The sequence below is a fragment of the Carassius gibelio genome, chromosome A22 (genome assembly GCF_023724105.1).
Source record: "Carassius gibelio isolate Cgi1373 ecotype wild population from Czech Republic chromosome A22, carGib1.2-hapl.c, whole genome shotgun sequence".
In the NCBI taxonomy this organism is placed as follows: domain Eukaryota; kingdom Metazoa; phylum Chordata; class Actinopteri; order Cypriniformes; family Cyprinidae; genus Carassius; species Carassius gibelio.
Window position 1 is genome coordinate 11,760,065 of NC_068392.1, and position 13,919 is coordinate 11,773,983.

A 13,919-nucleotide genomic window follows, 5' to 3' on the forward strand; every position below is an offset into this window, starting at 1 on the left:
GGAACGAGGGGCACTGGATTTCTTAAGATTGTCGGTCTGATCAATACACAACATTACAGTCACAAAACCAAGCAGATACAAACCAATTTCCTTAGAACTGATAAATAGGGTTTTATGTACAAATGGGGGGCGTAGATGCCATGCAGCAAATGTTGATTAAAGCCGTTGTGCTCATACAAAATACTGTACTTTCTACCGCATTTTTGTCTGAAATAATTTACATTGATAAGGTGTGTAACATCAGAAAGATCATGTTTGTTGCAAAAATGTTTGATGATTGTGACAAGTCACCATGGTGGTCATTTTCACTGCTTTTCATTGCTAAACTCTTTTTGTGGACGATAAAGTCAACAATAGGTAATTTCATCAGAAAAATGATGACGATACTTATTTTGGTGGTTAAAAGTGGCCGTTGCATGCAGAAATAGAGCTGAATGTGAGTTCGCAGTGGATTTTGGGAAACTACTCCCCTTATGAAACACCAGCACCTACGTTTGAGGAGATTTTTAACAGGAAAACGAAGGCTGAAGGTCAAGTTTGTCGTCAAAAGCGCAATGCCAATGGTAAGGTTTATTTTCCTTTTCATTTACTGCTTTTATTTTTCTTGTTTTTGCTTTGTTTTATTACTTCAGTTTGCGTTTTGTTACTTTTCCTCCGCTTTTGTTTTGCTTCCATTTGCTTTTTTTTTTGCATTCATTTCCTCTGCTGTTTTGTTTTGCTCTTTATTAAAAAAATTTTTTTTTCTTTTTAGTGAAAATATTGCCAATAACATAATCTTTTTTCTGTCCTAGGTGACACAAACCTAATAGATATGGAAGTAAATTGGATCAATTTAGATTTCATGATGACGTTAACACCAATTTTGTATAATTACAGTCAAATGAAGCGTTCAGGAAAAACAACAGCAGTCCCCAAGTATCAAAGCTCTCATCCATTCATTGTAAAGCAAACAGGTACGTACAAGTGAAGGACAGACGCTGTCTTTGGTATAGAACACAGATGCTATCATAAAAACATTCAGTGAAATCCCACGATAGAAAAGATGCACACCGGATCACTTCAGTACAGCTCTATTTTACAGTGGCAGGACTGATGGTTGTTTAATGGGAATCATTCAATCACCATTTAACTCCATAACTGCATCTCGTATCTACATTTTTAAAAACGTGCTACAGTAAACAAGTCATGACCCCACCTCACTGTGCGGGAACACACGGATGAAACCAAAACAATAAATTAAGCTTAACCAGTGACGTACATTTCAAACGTAAAACGTAACAACAGATATCCACAGAAATAAACCAGCACAATTTAGAAAAAAAATAATAATTGCATTATGAAACTCAATATTAAGTGAGATTCCTCTCTGATTTAGTGTCTCGCGACATAATTAAGTACTGGTTAAGAAAGATGAAAACTGTACACACCTAAGAAAGCAAACAAGAGAAATATAATCTTTTCTGAACATTGTTTTGTTTTTATATGAAATCATTGCTTTGCAATTGAATGCATCACAGTTATCTCCCACATGATCACATGAATGTAAACACCTCATTTCTTTTCAATTGTATAACATTAATACTTTATACAGTGTGTTTGTATGTATATATATATAATATGTACTTTTTATATTACATATCGTAATTCACATCAGCATGGTTAGCTAGCATGGAAATGAAATAAGGCAAGACTCACATGACTGTGACATCACAAATTATTAATACTGATAGTTTAGGTTGTTTTTTTTTTCTTTTCTTTCTTCCTTTTTTGTTCACTGCAGGCTTTGGTCTTGTGTTGGCGGTATTTCTTCATACTGGCTCTGAGACTGCACTTTATACGCATTCACATTTGTTGATGAGCAAACTGTTAAATGTTCCAACCAAGCAGAAAAATATACACCAAAATATGAAAAAGATGTGTTTTGTGAGGTAAATGTTTTTAAGCATTTTTTGAAGATGAATCTTCCACGTCACACTGCATCCCACAAATCCAAAAATAAGAAATTATTTTTTATTATATTTTTATAGTTGCATTTAATTGGTAATTGTTAATAATTATTAATTTCTGTTTCCATGTCAATTCAGCATTTTTACTCCCAAAATTTAGTTTATTTTAAAGCATTTAGCACATTTACTTACAAAATGAATTTTGTATTGTGAATCACTTTTTATTCAATTATTCAATAATCATTATTTCATTTGACTTTGCATATTAAATAATCAATCCTTTTTTATCAATAATATCTATTTATATATATATATGTTCTTGACAGGGTGTGTGATTTTTATCCTTTTCCACTTTTGGAGAGAAAATATTGGTAAAAGTAGCCTCGGAGTGAGAAGAAGAAGAAGAAGAAATGGCTGCCCAATTGAAAAGAGAAATAGGATGCGTTGTTTTTTGGTGAGGGGCTGGAATAAAGTCTTAGTTGGCGCTGATGCGGGCAATGGCTGGTTTTCCATCTTACCTCTGCCTACTGGCTCCGGCCCAGCTTGTGTGCCTTAAAACAGACAGAGGAAGGCCACATGGCCAGGTCCTAATGGAAACTTTGGGTCAACGCTGGCGATCCAGTCTTGAAACAGCGCCCAGTCGTTTCCCGGTAATCTTACACCCGCCAGCTCAAGTCTAGTGTAAGGTGGACGTTTCAGTCGTGGCAAATCCGCAGCCTAGAGGTCATTGTAACTCTTGATTGGTTCAATTCATTTCTTTACCAGAAATGCATCTGCCCTTCGAGCCAAACCCTAGCTTTTGGGTTTTCAGATCCAAAGTGTTCGTCCCACCGCAAACCCATGCAGTCAGTGCACATGTCGTGCACATTTCATCATTGGAAGGCTATGTCTGGTGATGACGCTGACTGAGGTGCGATGTGTCGAGACCAAAGGCTCACCACCGGTCCTCAGGCACGTTTGGCGTGCAGCATCTCTATAAGTAGATTGTTACAGGGCACGTCACCGTTCAGGTGTTTGTAGTACAGATACTCCTCAGCCTGCAGGCTGATGGCCCGGATCTCCGGCAGCCGCAGCAGCAGCTGACCGAACTTGTCTGTCTGCTGAGGGTAGTTACACATCACGTAGTCCAGCAGCGCTGCGTTGACCTGCTCCTGGACGCTCTCCACCAGGTGGAAGTTCTCCAGGTTCTTGACGTCTGAAGAAAGATGAGATGATACAATTTTGTGGTTACTGAAATGTTTTATGAAATATTTTATATACTACTGGTTTTACTACATTCTTTTTTGTGATAATCAGAAACAGAAAACCAGACTTGGAATAATAATATGGAGTATAATATGCTCACAAAGGGTGGACTTATATAAAATATTTTATTTTGCACTTATTATTGATTAAAAAAAATTGTGAAATATTATTGCAATTTAAAATAACTGTTTTCTATTTGAATATATTTTAAAATGTATTTTATTCAAGGGATGCAAAGCTGAATTTTCAGCATCATTACTCCAGTCTTCAGTGTCACATGTTTCAGAAATCTATTTTTCTAATAATTCAACGACCCAATTATTCCTTACTTTTTTTATGGTAATAATATTGACCAATATATGTATTGTGGTATTATTAATCAAATAAATGCAGCTTTTGGATTCTCCCTTTCACCAGAAACAGATCACCAGTGATCGAGATTTCAGATGTCTTAGTTTTTCATCAGATTTTTATGCTCTAGGTTTTCCTCGTGGTGTCTTTCATTCATGGCGTGTTAATGTGTTGCGGTGAGCTGCATGTGTTCTTGTGTTTCAGATGAAGGTGTGGCTGGAGCTGCTAATGAATCCCTGGAGTGTGGCTCTATTTAATCAGGTTTTGAGGGGCCACCTCATGTGATCTTTTATTTATCCCTTTGACCCGGGGTTGAACGGGAGCGTGGTCATCCTGCTGTAGTCCCACCTAATGGAGACTGCTGGGGTCCGAACGACTATGAAAGCACTTGGACCCACCCAGCCATATCTAATGAGCCAGCTGACACTTCCCTGCCTGCTCTCTTTTCACCTAAAAATAATCGAGACGACAAAAAACAGAGGAGGTGGAGGGGGAAGTGACTCCATCAGCAATGTAATGAGGTCAGAAGGGCAAGCCGTGAGTCCTTCATGGCACTGGTGAGGAAGTTTGACCCCTGGGTGACACCAGCAGGCACAATCAGGACAAAGAAGGGGTTCACCAGAAGATGACCAATTACAAATCTCCAGCTTCAGACGGGTTTTTTTAGCCCTCCCGAAAAGCGGTAAACAAACAATGCACTCCACAGACCTTTTTTTGAGGGTGAGATGTTAAAATACAGAGATAGAGTGGCAGAGAAACTTGAACATTCTGTCTATCTATCTATCTATCTGTCTGTCCGTTTGTCTCTCTATATATTGTCTGTTCTGTATTTCAGTTTTCTGAAAATTCCTGTCATATGCACATGAACTGACAGTCTTATAAGCTACTACTAAATATTGTAGAAACTTAATTTTCTGTAAAGTTGCTTTGCAATTTTTTGTATCGTAAAAAGCGCTATATAAATAAACTTGAATTTAATTGAATTTCAAGAAATGTAAAATATTCATGAAAAGTTCTGAGTGCCAACTTGCAGAATTATTATTATTATTTTTTTTAAATGAATGAACCAATTTGCTGCATTTTCAAATTTAGTTACTATAGTTCCTTGTTCCAAATTTCTGTGAGTGAGTTGTGGCTCTTTTGTTTTTCTACACTGATTAAAGAAACCCATTACAACAAAAAGTATGGTGACATGGTCGTTCACTTAGTTTTGTCTCATGGGAACCTGCATGGCCACAAGATATTAATCTTTGGGAACTTCATATTAACTCGTGGGAACGTAACATTATGTCGTGGCCTCGAGATGCTATATTGAGGGAACGTGGCCGAGTTTAATGTGTAAACAAATCTGCGTGACCATAGCAACCTGAGATTTTTAGATATGAAATAAAACTTTTTTATTAACATTAAACATTTAATTTAATATTAAGCATTTACAGTATGTTATTATTTACAAAAGTATTCAAAGCGTTAAGCGAAGAGATCGAAATAAAGGGAATAATGAATATAGACATATTAAAATAATAATAGGCTAATAATAATAATAATATACAAATATTATGGGGAAAAAGACGATAAGTTAATGGACTTACAAGACTGTAGGATGCATAAAAATGTTTTCTTGTTAGCCTATTTACGCATTAAACTTGTGGCCTCAAAAAAAAATACTGTATGTCATTCCCTCAACATAGCATCTCGAAGCCACGACATAATATCACATTCCCATGAGTAAATATGTCGTGGCCATGACAAAACTTAGTGAACCGACCATGTCACCTCCCGGTCACTGTAAAAAAGTCTAATTATTGTGGGACCACCTTTGAACATGAAAACCCAAAGCAGAGGGATGGGTTAAAAGAGTTGACTGATCGATGACAATGGCTTGATCTGTTCTGCCCCGAGCAAGAGAGGCAGGTTGTGAGGAGAGAATTAATGTGTTTGTTTAATTTATCCATGAAAAGAGACACTTAATCATGCCGACAGATAACAAAATAAAAGCAGGAAAACCGTACAAGCAGCAGTTATCCAGTCAGGTTGAAGCATCGCATGGTAAGCACTCTTATTTTCTATCTCAACATTTAGCCACTGAGGGACTAATTATCAACTTTTATTTTTTATTTTCATAAAACAGCCTTATTGTGCACTATGGCCGGGATGTAGCCAGCCTCTAAACCCTCAGGTCCTGAGGAATTCATTGTTCATTTGACTAGCACTCATGCTAGACGACCCCGCATATCCACTCGCAGACATCCCCAGCTCTACCCCTCGCCTTGTGATACGCTGGGATGCTTTTTAATTAGAAAGGATTTTCTAAGTGAAAAAAAGATCATTCCACACGAAATTCATGCCGGCAACCCCCCAAGGCCCTTGTGAGGTTCATTTGTATACTGACATGGATGCACAAATATAGCAAGACCGCATTTGACATACACAATCTTGTTCATCAGCTCGCTACAGTAATGGCATATTGATTACAATTTGTTAGTATGCATACTGCAAATGAAGATATACAAGGATATGGAATTTCACCGCTAATAGTTTAGTCAATGAGCAATTAAATCACAATTCCAAATTTGAAAGGCAAATGATAAATCCATTGACATTTCTAGCAGGCAGATTTGAGAGTATTGAAGGATTTCTTGTAGGAAGCTGATCGTTTAAAAGCAGGGTGGTGATTCAGGACAGTATTGTGTATTTGTAAAAGTTTATGACTGTGTATAGACTAAAGAGTGTGTACAGAGAGTTCCAAAGGGCAAAATATCTCCTTCCCTTTGGCTTTACAGCATGCTGTAATCATATAGTCAGACTCAAGAATGTCAAAATGTCATTTTTATTCATCATTAACGTCTTCCAGATTTGCACCAATCAGGAACTGGGGCGGTACATGAACTCCGCTGACCTCCAAACACCCATTTTTCATCTAATCCCGCCCCTGAAGCTCTACTCATGGCCAATGTCCACCTGGTCAATGGTGATAATATTTACTCAATGTGTTTTACTTCTGTTTAGGTGGTTTGGACATATTTTGAGAGCTTTTGGAATCCAAAATTTGGATGCAAAATCAGTCGCCACAGTGAACCATACAAACTTTATTCTCTTTAATATTGCATATCAATTAGCGCATCGCTTGTTTCTCTGGGGTTTGTTCTTCCTGACTAAGCCATGTAAGGCCAGGGGGGATGTGAAGGGCTCAATCTGCTCATCCCTGCTCACCTCTGACCGCTATAAAAAGGGAATTAAACAGGACTGGTACAGTTGGGGATATATTAAGTCAAATGTAAGACTGTCATAGCAGCACTGAGCAGGTTGAAGAGACGTCCCAGTCGCCCAAGGAAAGTTTTGATGCCGCACACTTGACGCAGGGAGGAAGGGTATAAAACACTGTAGGTGTGATTAAATAAACACAAGAAGCTGGGGCAAATGTTTCTAGTTACAAATGCTAGCTGAAAGGCCCTCTGCCTGCTCTTAAGGTGAGGGAAAATATATTTACATCTGTTTATCTTTTGGCGCAATCACTGTCAGGAGCTTACAGGTTAAGGGTGTGGTAGCTGTCTGTGTCTGTCTGTCTGTCTGTATCTCTCTGTCTGTTTGTTTGTCTGTATCTCTCTGTGTATTTCTCTGTCTGTATCTCTCTGTCTGTCTGTCTGTATCTATGTCTGTCTGTATCTGTCTGTCTGTATCTATCTGTCTGTCTGTCTGTATCTCTCTGTCTGTTTGTTTGTCTGTATCTCTCTGTGTATTTCTCTGTCTGTATCTCTCTGTCTGTCTGTCTGTATCTATGTCTGTCTGTATCTGTCTGTCTGTATCTATCTGTCTGTCTGTCTGTCTGCATCTCTCTGTCTGTCTGTCTGTATCTATCTATCTGTTTGTCTGTCTCTGTCTGTCTGTATCTATCTGTCTGTCTGTCTGTCTGTCTGTATCTCTCTGTCTGTCTCTCTGTCCTTCTGTCTGTCTGTCTGTCTGTTTCTGTCTATCTATCTGTCTGTCTCTATCTATCTGTCTGTCTTTCTGTCTGGATCTCTCTGTCTATCTATCTGTCTGTCTGTCTGTATCTCTCTGTCTCTCTGTCTGTCGGTCTGTCTTTCTGTCTGTCTCTCTGTCTGTCTGTCAGTCTGTCTTTCTGTCTGTCTGTATCTCTCTATCTGTCTGTCTGTCTGTCTTTCTGTCTGTCTGTATCTCTCTATCTGTCTGTCTGTATCTCTCTGTCTCTCTCTGTCTGTCGGTCTGTCTTTCTTTCTGTCTCTCTGTCTGTGTCTATCTATCTGTCTGTCTCTGTCTGTCTGTCTTTCAGTCTGTCTGTATCTCTCTGTCTATCTATCTATCTATCTATCTATCTATCTATCTATCTATCTATCTATCTATCTATCTATCTATCTGTTTCTCTGTCTGTCTGTCTCTGTCTTTCTGTCTGTCTCTGTCTATCTATCTGTCTGTCTCTCTGTCAGTCTGTCTGTCTGTCTGTCTCTGTCTATCTATCTGTCTGTCTCTCTGTCTGTCTCTCTGTCTGTCTGTCTCTGTCTATCTATCTGTCTATCTATCTGTCTGTCTTTCTGTCTATCCATGTCTGTCTGTCTCTCTCTCTGTCTGTCGTCACATTTCTGAAAAAAAAGAAACCATCATTTTGAGAGGCGGTTCGTTTCTGAACAACCAAATGAGCTTCTCTCTTGACTTCTCCCTGTCGATCTTTATCTAATCACGATAGTCTCTGACCATGTTATTTGTATTCAACATGTTTTCGTGCCAGTTTGACTGCATGTGTAGAAAAGGGGAGCATTGAGCTCTTCTTGTTTATAATAAAGTGACAGAAAATCATTCAGGGGTCAAGTATCCCCCCAAAACTCTACCTGCAGTCCAGATCCTGCCAATAGTGGAAACCACACACCTAATGAGGTCATTAAAGCCAAGCCTCCATCAATATCTCTCTTTTTTTCCCCCTCTATCCACTTTTTGACAAATTTTAATTAATAATTCAACACAGTGCCTGGGGATGTATATTCTTGAGTGAAGGACAGTTAACCCATAACATGATTTTTCCTCCTTTTATTTGGCCACTTTTTCATTTTTATTTATGATTGACCATCAAAGTGTTTGCTTTAATTAAAAATTAGTAAGGCTGCATGCATTGACCCAAAAGGTAGTGTTTTTTCTCAGTTTTTGTCTTTCTTTCAAATGCATACTAAAGCTGCTTCTATATTTTGATAGATGTGAGTGTAAATTCTGGTTTAATTCATTCTGCTTAGAAGCTGCACTCTCCTTTACCTTGAGGATAACGTTACATGACGTGTTTGTAAGCTTCCTGTCAAAGCTAAACTAAGCTTATTTGTGGAGCTTTAGCTTAAAGTAGTAAAATATCATAAGATGTGTAGCACTCAGAGATTAAATTTATAAAACAAAACATATTTAATTCACAAATTGTTCAGATAACTGCTGGACGATAAATGATGTAGTTCCCATATGAGAAAAAAATATATTTTTCAGACCAAAATTTTTGCAGAATATATATATAATGTGTATGTATGTAGGTGTAAAGTAATAACCAAAAAAGTTTGTTAACTTATCTCTAATATATAAATATATTTTAACCTGTATAGTAGCTAAATAATATTGGTGTTGTGTTTTTTGTTGGCAAATATGCAAATCTAGCACTGCTGTTGCATTTAATGTGTTTTGCATTTTCAGCAATGCTGAATGCAGTCTTTTTTTTCTCTTTCAAACAAGCACTTTTAAGTTGAACGTGAAGAATTTCACCTCAAGATGAATGGTGCAGACATCTGATAGTAACTCTATCACCTTAAACATGCTCTTACATGTTAAGCACCTCTACATCATTTCTTGTCCTCAATCGAATTGTCCATACTGTCATAAAAATGGCAACCCTCCAGAAACATAATAGTTCCAAGACAAGACTGTCTCCAAGCATGGAAAACACCAGGAATAGACAACACCCCACTCGGCCACTCTTCCCAGCATTCCCACTGTTGACAGACAACACACGGCCCTTGCCCAAGTCTCTTAGTGACCTCACACCTCCCCTGCCATTCTTGTTAAACCTTCTCCCCCAAGTGAGACAATGTTTAGATGAATTCTCATTTCTATATTTGTCCCTGTAGTGTGACACCCATCCAGCCCCACTCCATCAGAGCAGGTTTACGTTACAGGAAGACTGATGATGGGGCATTTTTTCCAATCAAGAAGGCGGTGCAGGCATTCCTCAGCTTTGTTGCTTTAAATACAATGATGGGGGGAGTGAGGAGAGGTGGATGAAAAGGAGAACAAGAGACATGGTTGCAGCACCTGTCGGCTCATTTGTGCCATCACGTTTAACAGCGGGCTCCAGTTACAGGGGACGGTTTTAGGGCTTAGCTGCTCTCTGGTGCCCTGGACACATGAATGTCTTTGTGATACTGATTTTGGCAGATGTTTGATATCAACATTATATTCACCAAGACAAAGCCATCCGTTAAGTCACAACTTTAAAAGACATATATGTGAGAACGATTTTATATTTAGAATACTTTTAGTTTTAATAGCAAGTCAGTTTTACTTGGTGTACTTAGCTTTCATATGCAAAGCAGATCTGCATCATCCATTGTTCTTGTGAATTATTGTAATCACAGTTTTTATAAATTATACTTAATGGTTCTAATTAGATGGTTATAATTGGTCAGCTGTGGTATTCTGCAGTATATACTGGGGTGTAACGGTACGTGTATTCGTACCGGACTGTTTCGGTATAGGGATTTCGGTACGGTGCACGTGTGTGCCGAATGACCGAATGCAATATTTTGTGTGCGGAACATAGGTACATTTTCGTGTTTCCACACGAACATATTAAGTGGCTGAAGTCTGCAGCTGATTCTAAAGTTTTCAAAAGGCATTACGCGAGTGCAAACATCACTACAACTAGGAAAAAATGGCCGTAATTCAAACGCAGCTCCCGTAGTCAGCTAGCCTTAAGACTATAAATTATTTATATTTAAAAAAAAAATTATACTTTCATCCATTATATTGGAATTATATATTTTCTTTCATTGATATATTATTTGTATTTTATTACTGATTGATATGTATGGTGGCTAGTGATATACAATACATTTGAATATTTTATGTAATACAACTACTAGTTCTAATAATTAATGGATATATATATAGAGAGAGAGAGAGATAGAGATTTTTTCCTTTTTATAATTTTAGGCTATTGACAATACAGTGAAAACTCAAAATAATAGAAATATAAAAATATATATATATATAATATAGAAATAGAAAATATTTCTTTATACACAAATCATTCAGTACTGTTTTCAAGGGGCACGTCTGCTCAGCTGTGTGGTGTATGTTTGACCCGAGTGCTCATGGGGGCTGAGTGTTTTCCTTCTGCTGTGACTGGCTCACTTTTATAGAACTCTTTCTATGAAATTGATTGAGAAATGACAGAGGGGAGTTTATGTTGGCGCTTGTGTAACGCCCTTATCTGTGTTTGTGTGCAATGTTTAAATAAGAGCTGGCGGCTCCCTGATCAATAGACACCTCCTACCACAGCGGCTCGTGTCTCCCTGGCCAGTTTGAAGGTCCTGGGCTAGTGGGCTCTCTTCGCAGACCCTGAGAAATGGCAGAATTTAATTGGCACGGAAAAGGGTAACATTTCACCCATGGTGACAAGCTAGTGAGACCTCAAGTCATGTAAGAAAGAAGAAACAGGAAAAAAAAACTCAGATATGTACAGGCAACAACAACAAGGCCCCTTTACAATGCACAAAAACGCAAAGCACGGCTGCAGTGAGAGTGAATAATGAACTTCAGCCCATTGATCGGAAAAACAAAGCCTGTATATGTTTGTCCCAGCAGGACCACAGGTCTCATAAATCTTTAAGGGTGATCTGTTTTTGCCACGCCGTTCCTTTTCAAATGCATCCCTTTCGATTCAAGTGATAGACAGAAACGGTGAGCTATTATTATTTTATAGTGCGCAAGCTCATTATACTTTGAGATTAATATGTGTATTGCTAGTTAAAGCTACGAATGATCGCTAAAGGTGTGTCTACAATATCGACTGCAAAAGTCTGGAACATTACAGATATTGCTAGTTGTTGTTAGCGGTGAATCTTGTAGCATCGCAGGCCAGGTATCATAAAAATGGCACCCAAGCGCTCAGTTCTGGGGCAAGTATCTGCACAAACAGGCAGAAAGAAGCCGTAGTTTCGTATGATTGATATTTCCAGGGCAGGAATCACTTAGGAAACACCTGACATGAGCGGGGCATGTTTCGGGCCCGGCCTGCCTGCTAAGTACTGGAGCGTGAGCCAGCTAGCGTGTTATGCAGCCGGTAATAAAAGTTGGTCATTGATTTTCTGTAGTTGCTTGTAACAGTTAATGTTGATACATCAATAGCTAAAGGAAAGCACAGGCTTTAATAGGAGGCTGAAAATGTGGAAATATGGGAGGCTTGGGCGTTAAATCACAGAATCTATCCCCCAGATCGATAAGACAGTTACAGCAAGTGTCCCTCTGCTTTCCTAATGTTTTACAATAAACTGACAGCTTGTAATAAGGCTCTGGCAGAGGCAGAGAAAGAGAGGAATCAGACGGGACAGAGGCAAGAGTTGTGAGACGGAGAAGGAAAACTAGTCCCTATAGCTCAGTGTATTCTCAATCACTTCATCCACTGCTTTTGTCGAAGGAAAAGCCAGCCGGTCCTCAAAACTTTTACAAACACCACACGTTTTACCATACTTAAATCCATTCAGCAGAATAAAAAGACTGGGCCTTATAACATCTCAATGACAGTGATTTGTAATTCGGGCTGAAATTAGATTCTAGAATTGAGATTCAAGTGCAATGCTAAAATCACAACACAGAACTTCTATCTATCAAGAGTAATACACAGAGTTCATCTTGCCTTTATCAAGAGTAAATCCATAGATGTAGATTCCTGCCTATGTTACTTATCTGAAGCGTTTGTAGACATTTAGATAACGTTGCAAATGGCTAACGATCGCCAATCACACTTAAAGTTGTTTGCAATTTAAGCTAATCATAAAGTAATGTGTAGTAACAGATAAAGAACAAAAAGCCAAGAGATAAAAGCAAATTGCAGCCGTGACACACAAGCAAAGTGTTGAAATCGGAGCGGAATGGCTGGAATTCGGCGAACTGACTGAACGCATGACAAAAGCTAGTGGGGCTAAAGGTAAAGTGCCATCCTTTCACTCCCCTCTAAAAGCACTGTGCCGTGTCCACAGATATCAGCGGCTTTTAAAGCTTGATAAAGTCTGAAAGCCTCTTAAGGCTCCTAATGAGGCTGCCGTTTCAAAGAGAGCCTCTCGCCGAAGTGCCAGAAGTGTGGGTTTTGATTTCTGTGGCGTGGAAAGAAAGGACAGTGGGCAAAAGAAATAACCCTTAAATATTAAGTATTGATTAGAGCCAGGCCTCATATCTTCCACATGACTTACAACCCGTCAGTGCCAAACTGCTTGGCTCACAAGAAAAACCTGCCCCTATTATCTTGCATTTAATTAAGACATAGCTGCAGTTTTATGCACCATTATTTGGCCCCGGCCAGGGGTCTCCAAGGCGTAAATATTGAACCGTCCCAGCCCTCGAATGTTAATCAATCCCAACTGACTTCCATATTATTTGGTCTGTTTCAGGAAATGAATATTTGCACCTGTTATGAGCCTTTGCGCATGCATTACTGATCTCCCCTCTCTTTGCACAAGGGTAGACATATCGATTTAGATCAAGGAAACAAGACAGGCTGGCTTAATTAGAGCTTACCTATGTGGGAACAGCCTTTTTAGCTTCTTTAAAGCAAGAGTAAAGGGGAATGACTGCGTGCCGTGACTGTATGCTGTACTGTTCAGAGGTGTTTGGAAGAGACCCCACAGCCAAGCCTCCGGGACTTGATATGCATCCCATCTCGTAGTCAAGTGTTGATGCCCTTATACCGGTGTCCTCTACATTTTGATGATAACGAAGAGGAGTCGAAAATGCGAATAATTCCGATAATTTTAATTTAAAAATAACTGATGAAAATACGACAAGGCCAGTTTGCATATTTTGGTTAAATTTGTTTAATATATAAAGATTGACTAATTGGTTTAATTTCTCGACAACAAATGTTATTTCGTATACTATCTGGCATTTTTGTATTTTGAGGAATTTTTCAATGGCCCAAGTCAATGGGATGCATTTTTTTTTTTAGTGACCTTTCTCTCTTTTTGACCTAAAATTGTTCCTACGACCCTGGTTGACTGCTAGTGTTCATGACTTGTTTTTTTGGTCACTGTATCAGTGTTTCAGCAGCTACCACCATTTTAGCATTTCTAGTTAGTAAAACCTGTCTCGAGATGTTCTTGAGGTGTTAACTGAGGGTCG

General features: G+C 38.7%; 1 protein-coding gene across 2 annotated transcripts in view; it reads right to left on the bottom strand.

Moving 5' to 3' along the window:
- Positions 1 to 1,453: 1,453 nt before the first annotated feature.
- The window catches only part of nr5a2 (nuclear receptor subfamily 5, group A, member 2), a 47,842-nt gene continuing 35,376 nt past the window's right edge, over positions 1,454 to 13,919 (bottom strand). For both annotated transcript variants that reach the window (XM_052539386.1, XM_052539385.1), the window contains exon 7: positions 1,454 to 3,141. In XM_052539386.1, coding sequence (XP_052395346.1) covers positions 2,894 to 3,141 — 248 coding nt within the window. In that variant the 3' untranslated portion in view covers positions 1,454 to 2,893. The remainder of the gene's footprint in view (positions 3,142 to 13,919) is intronic.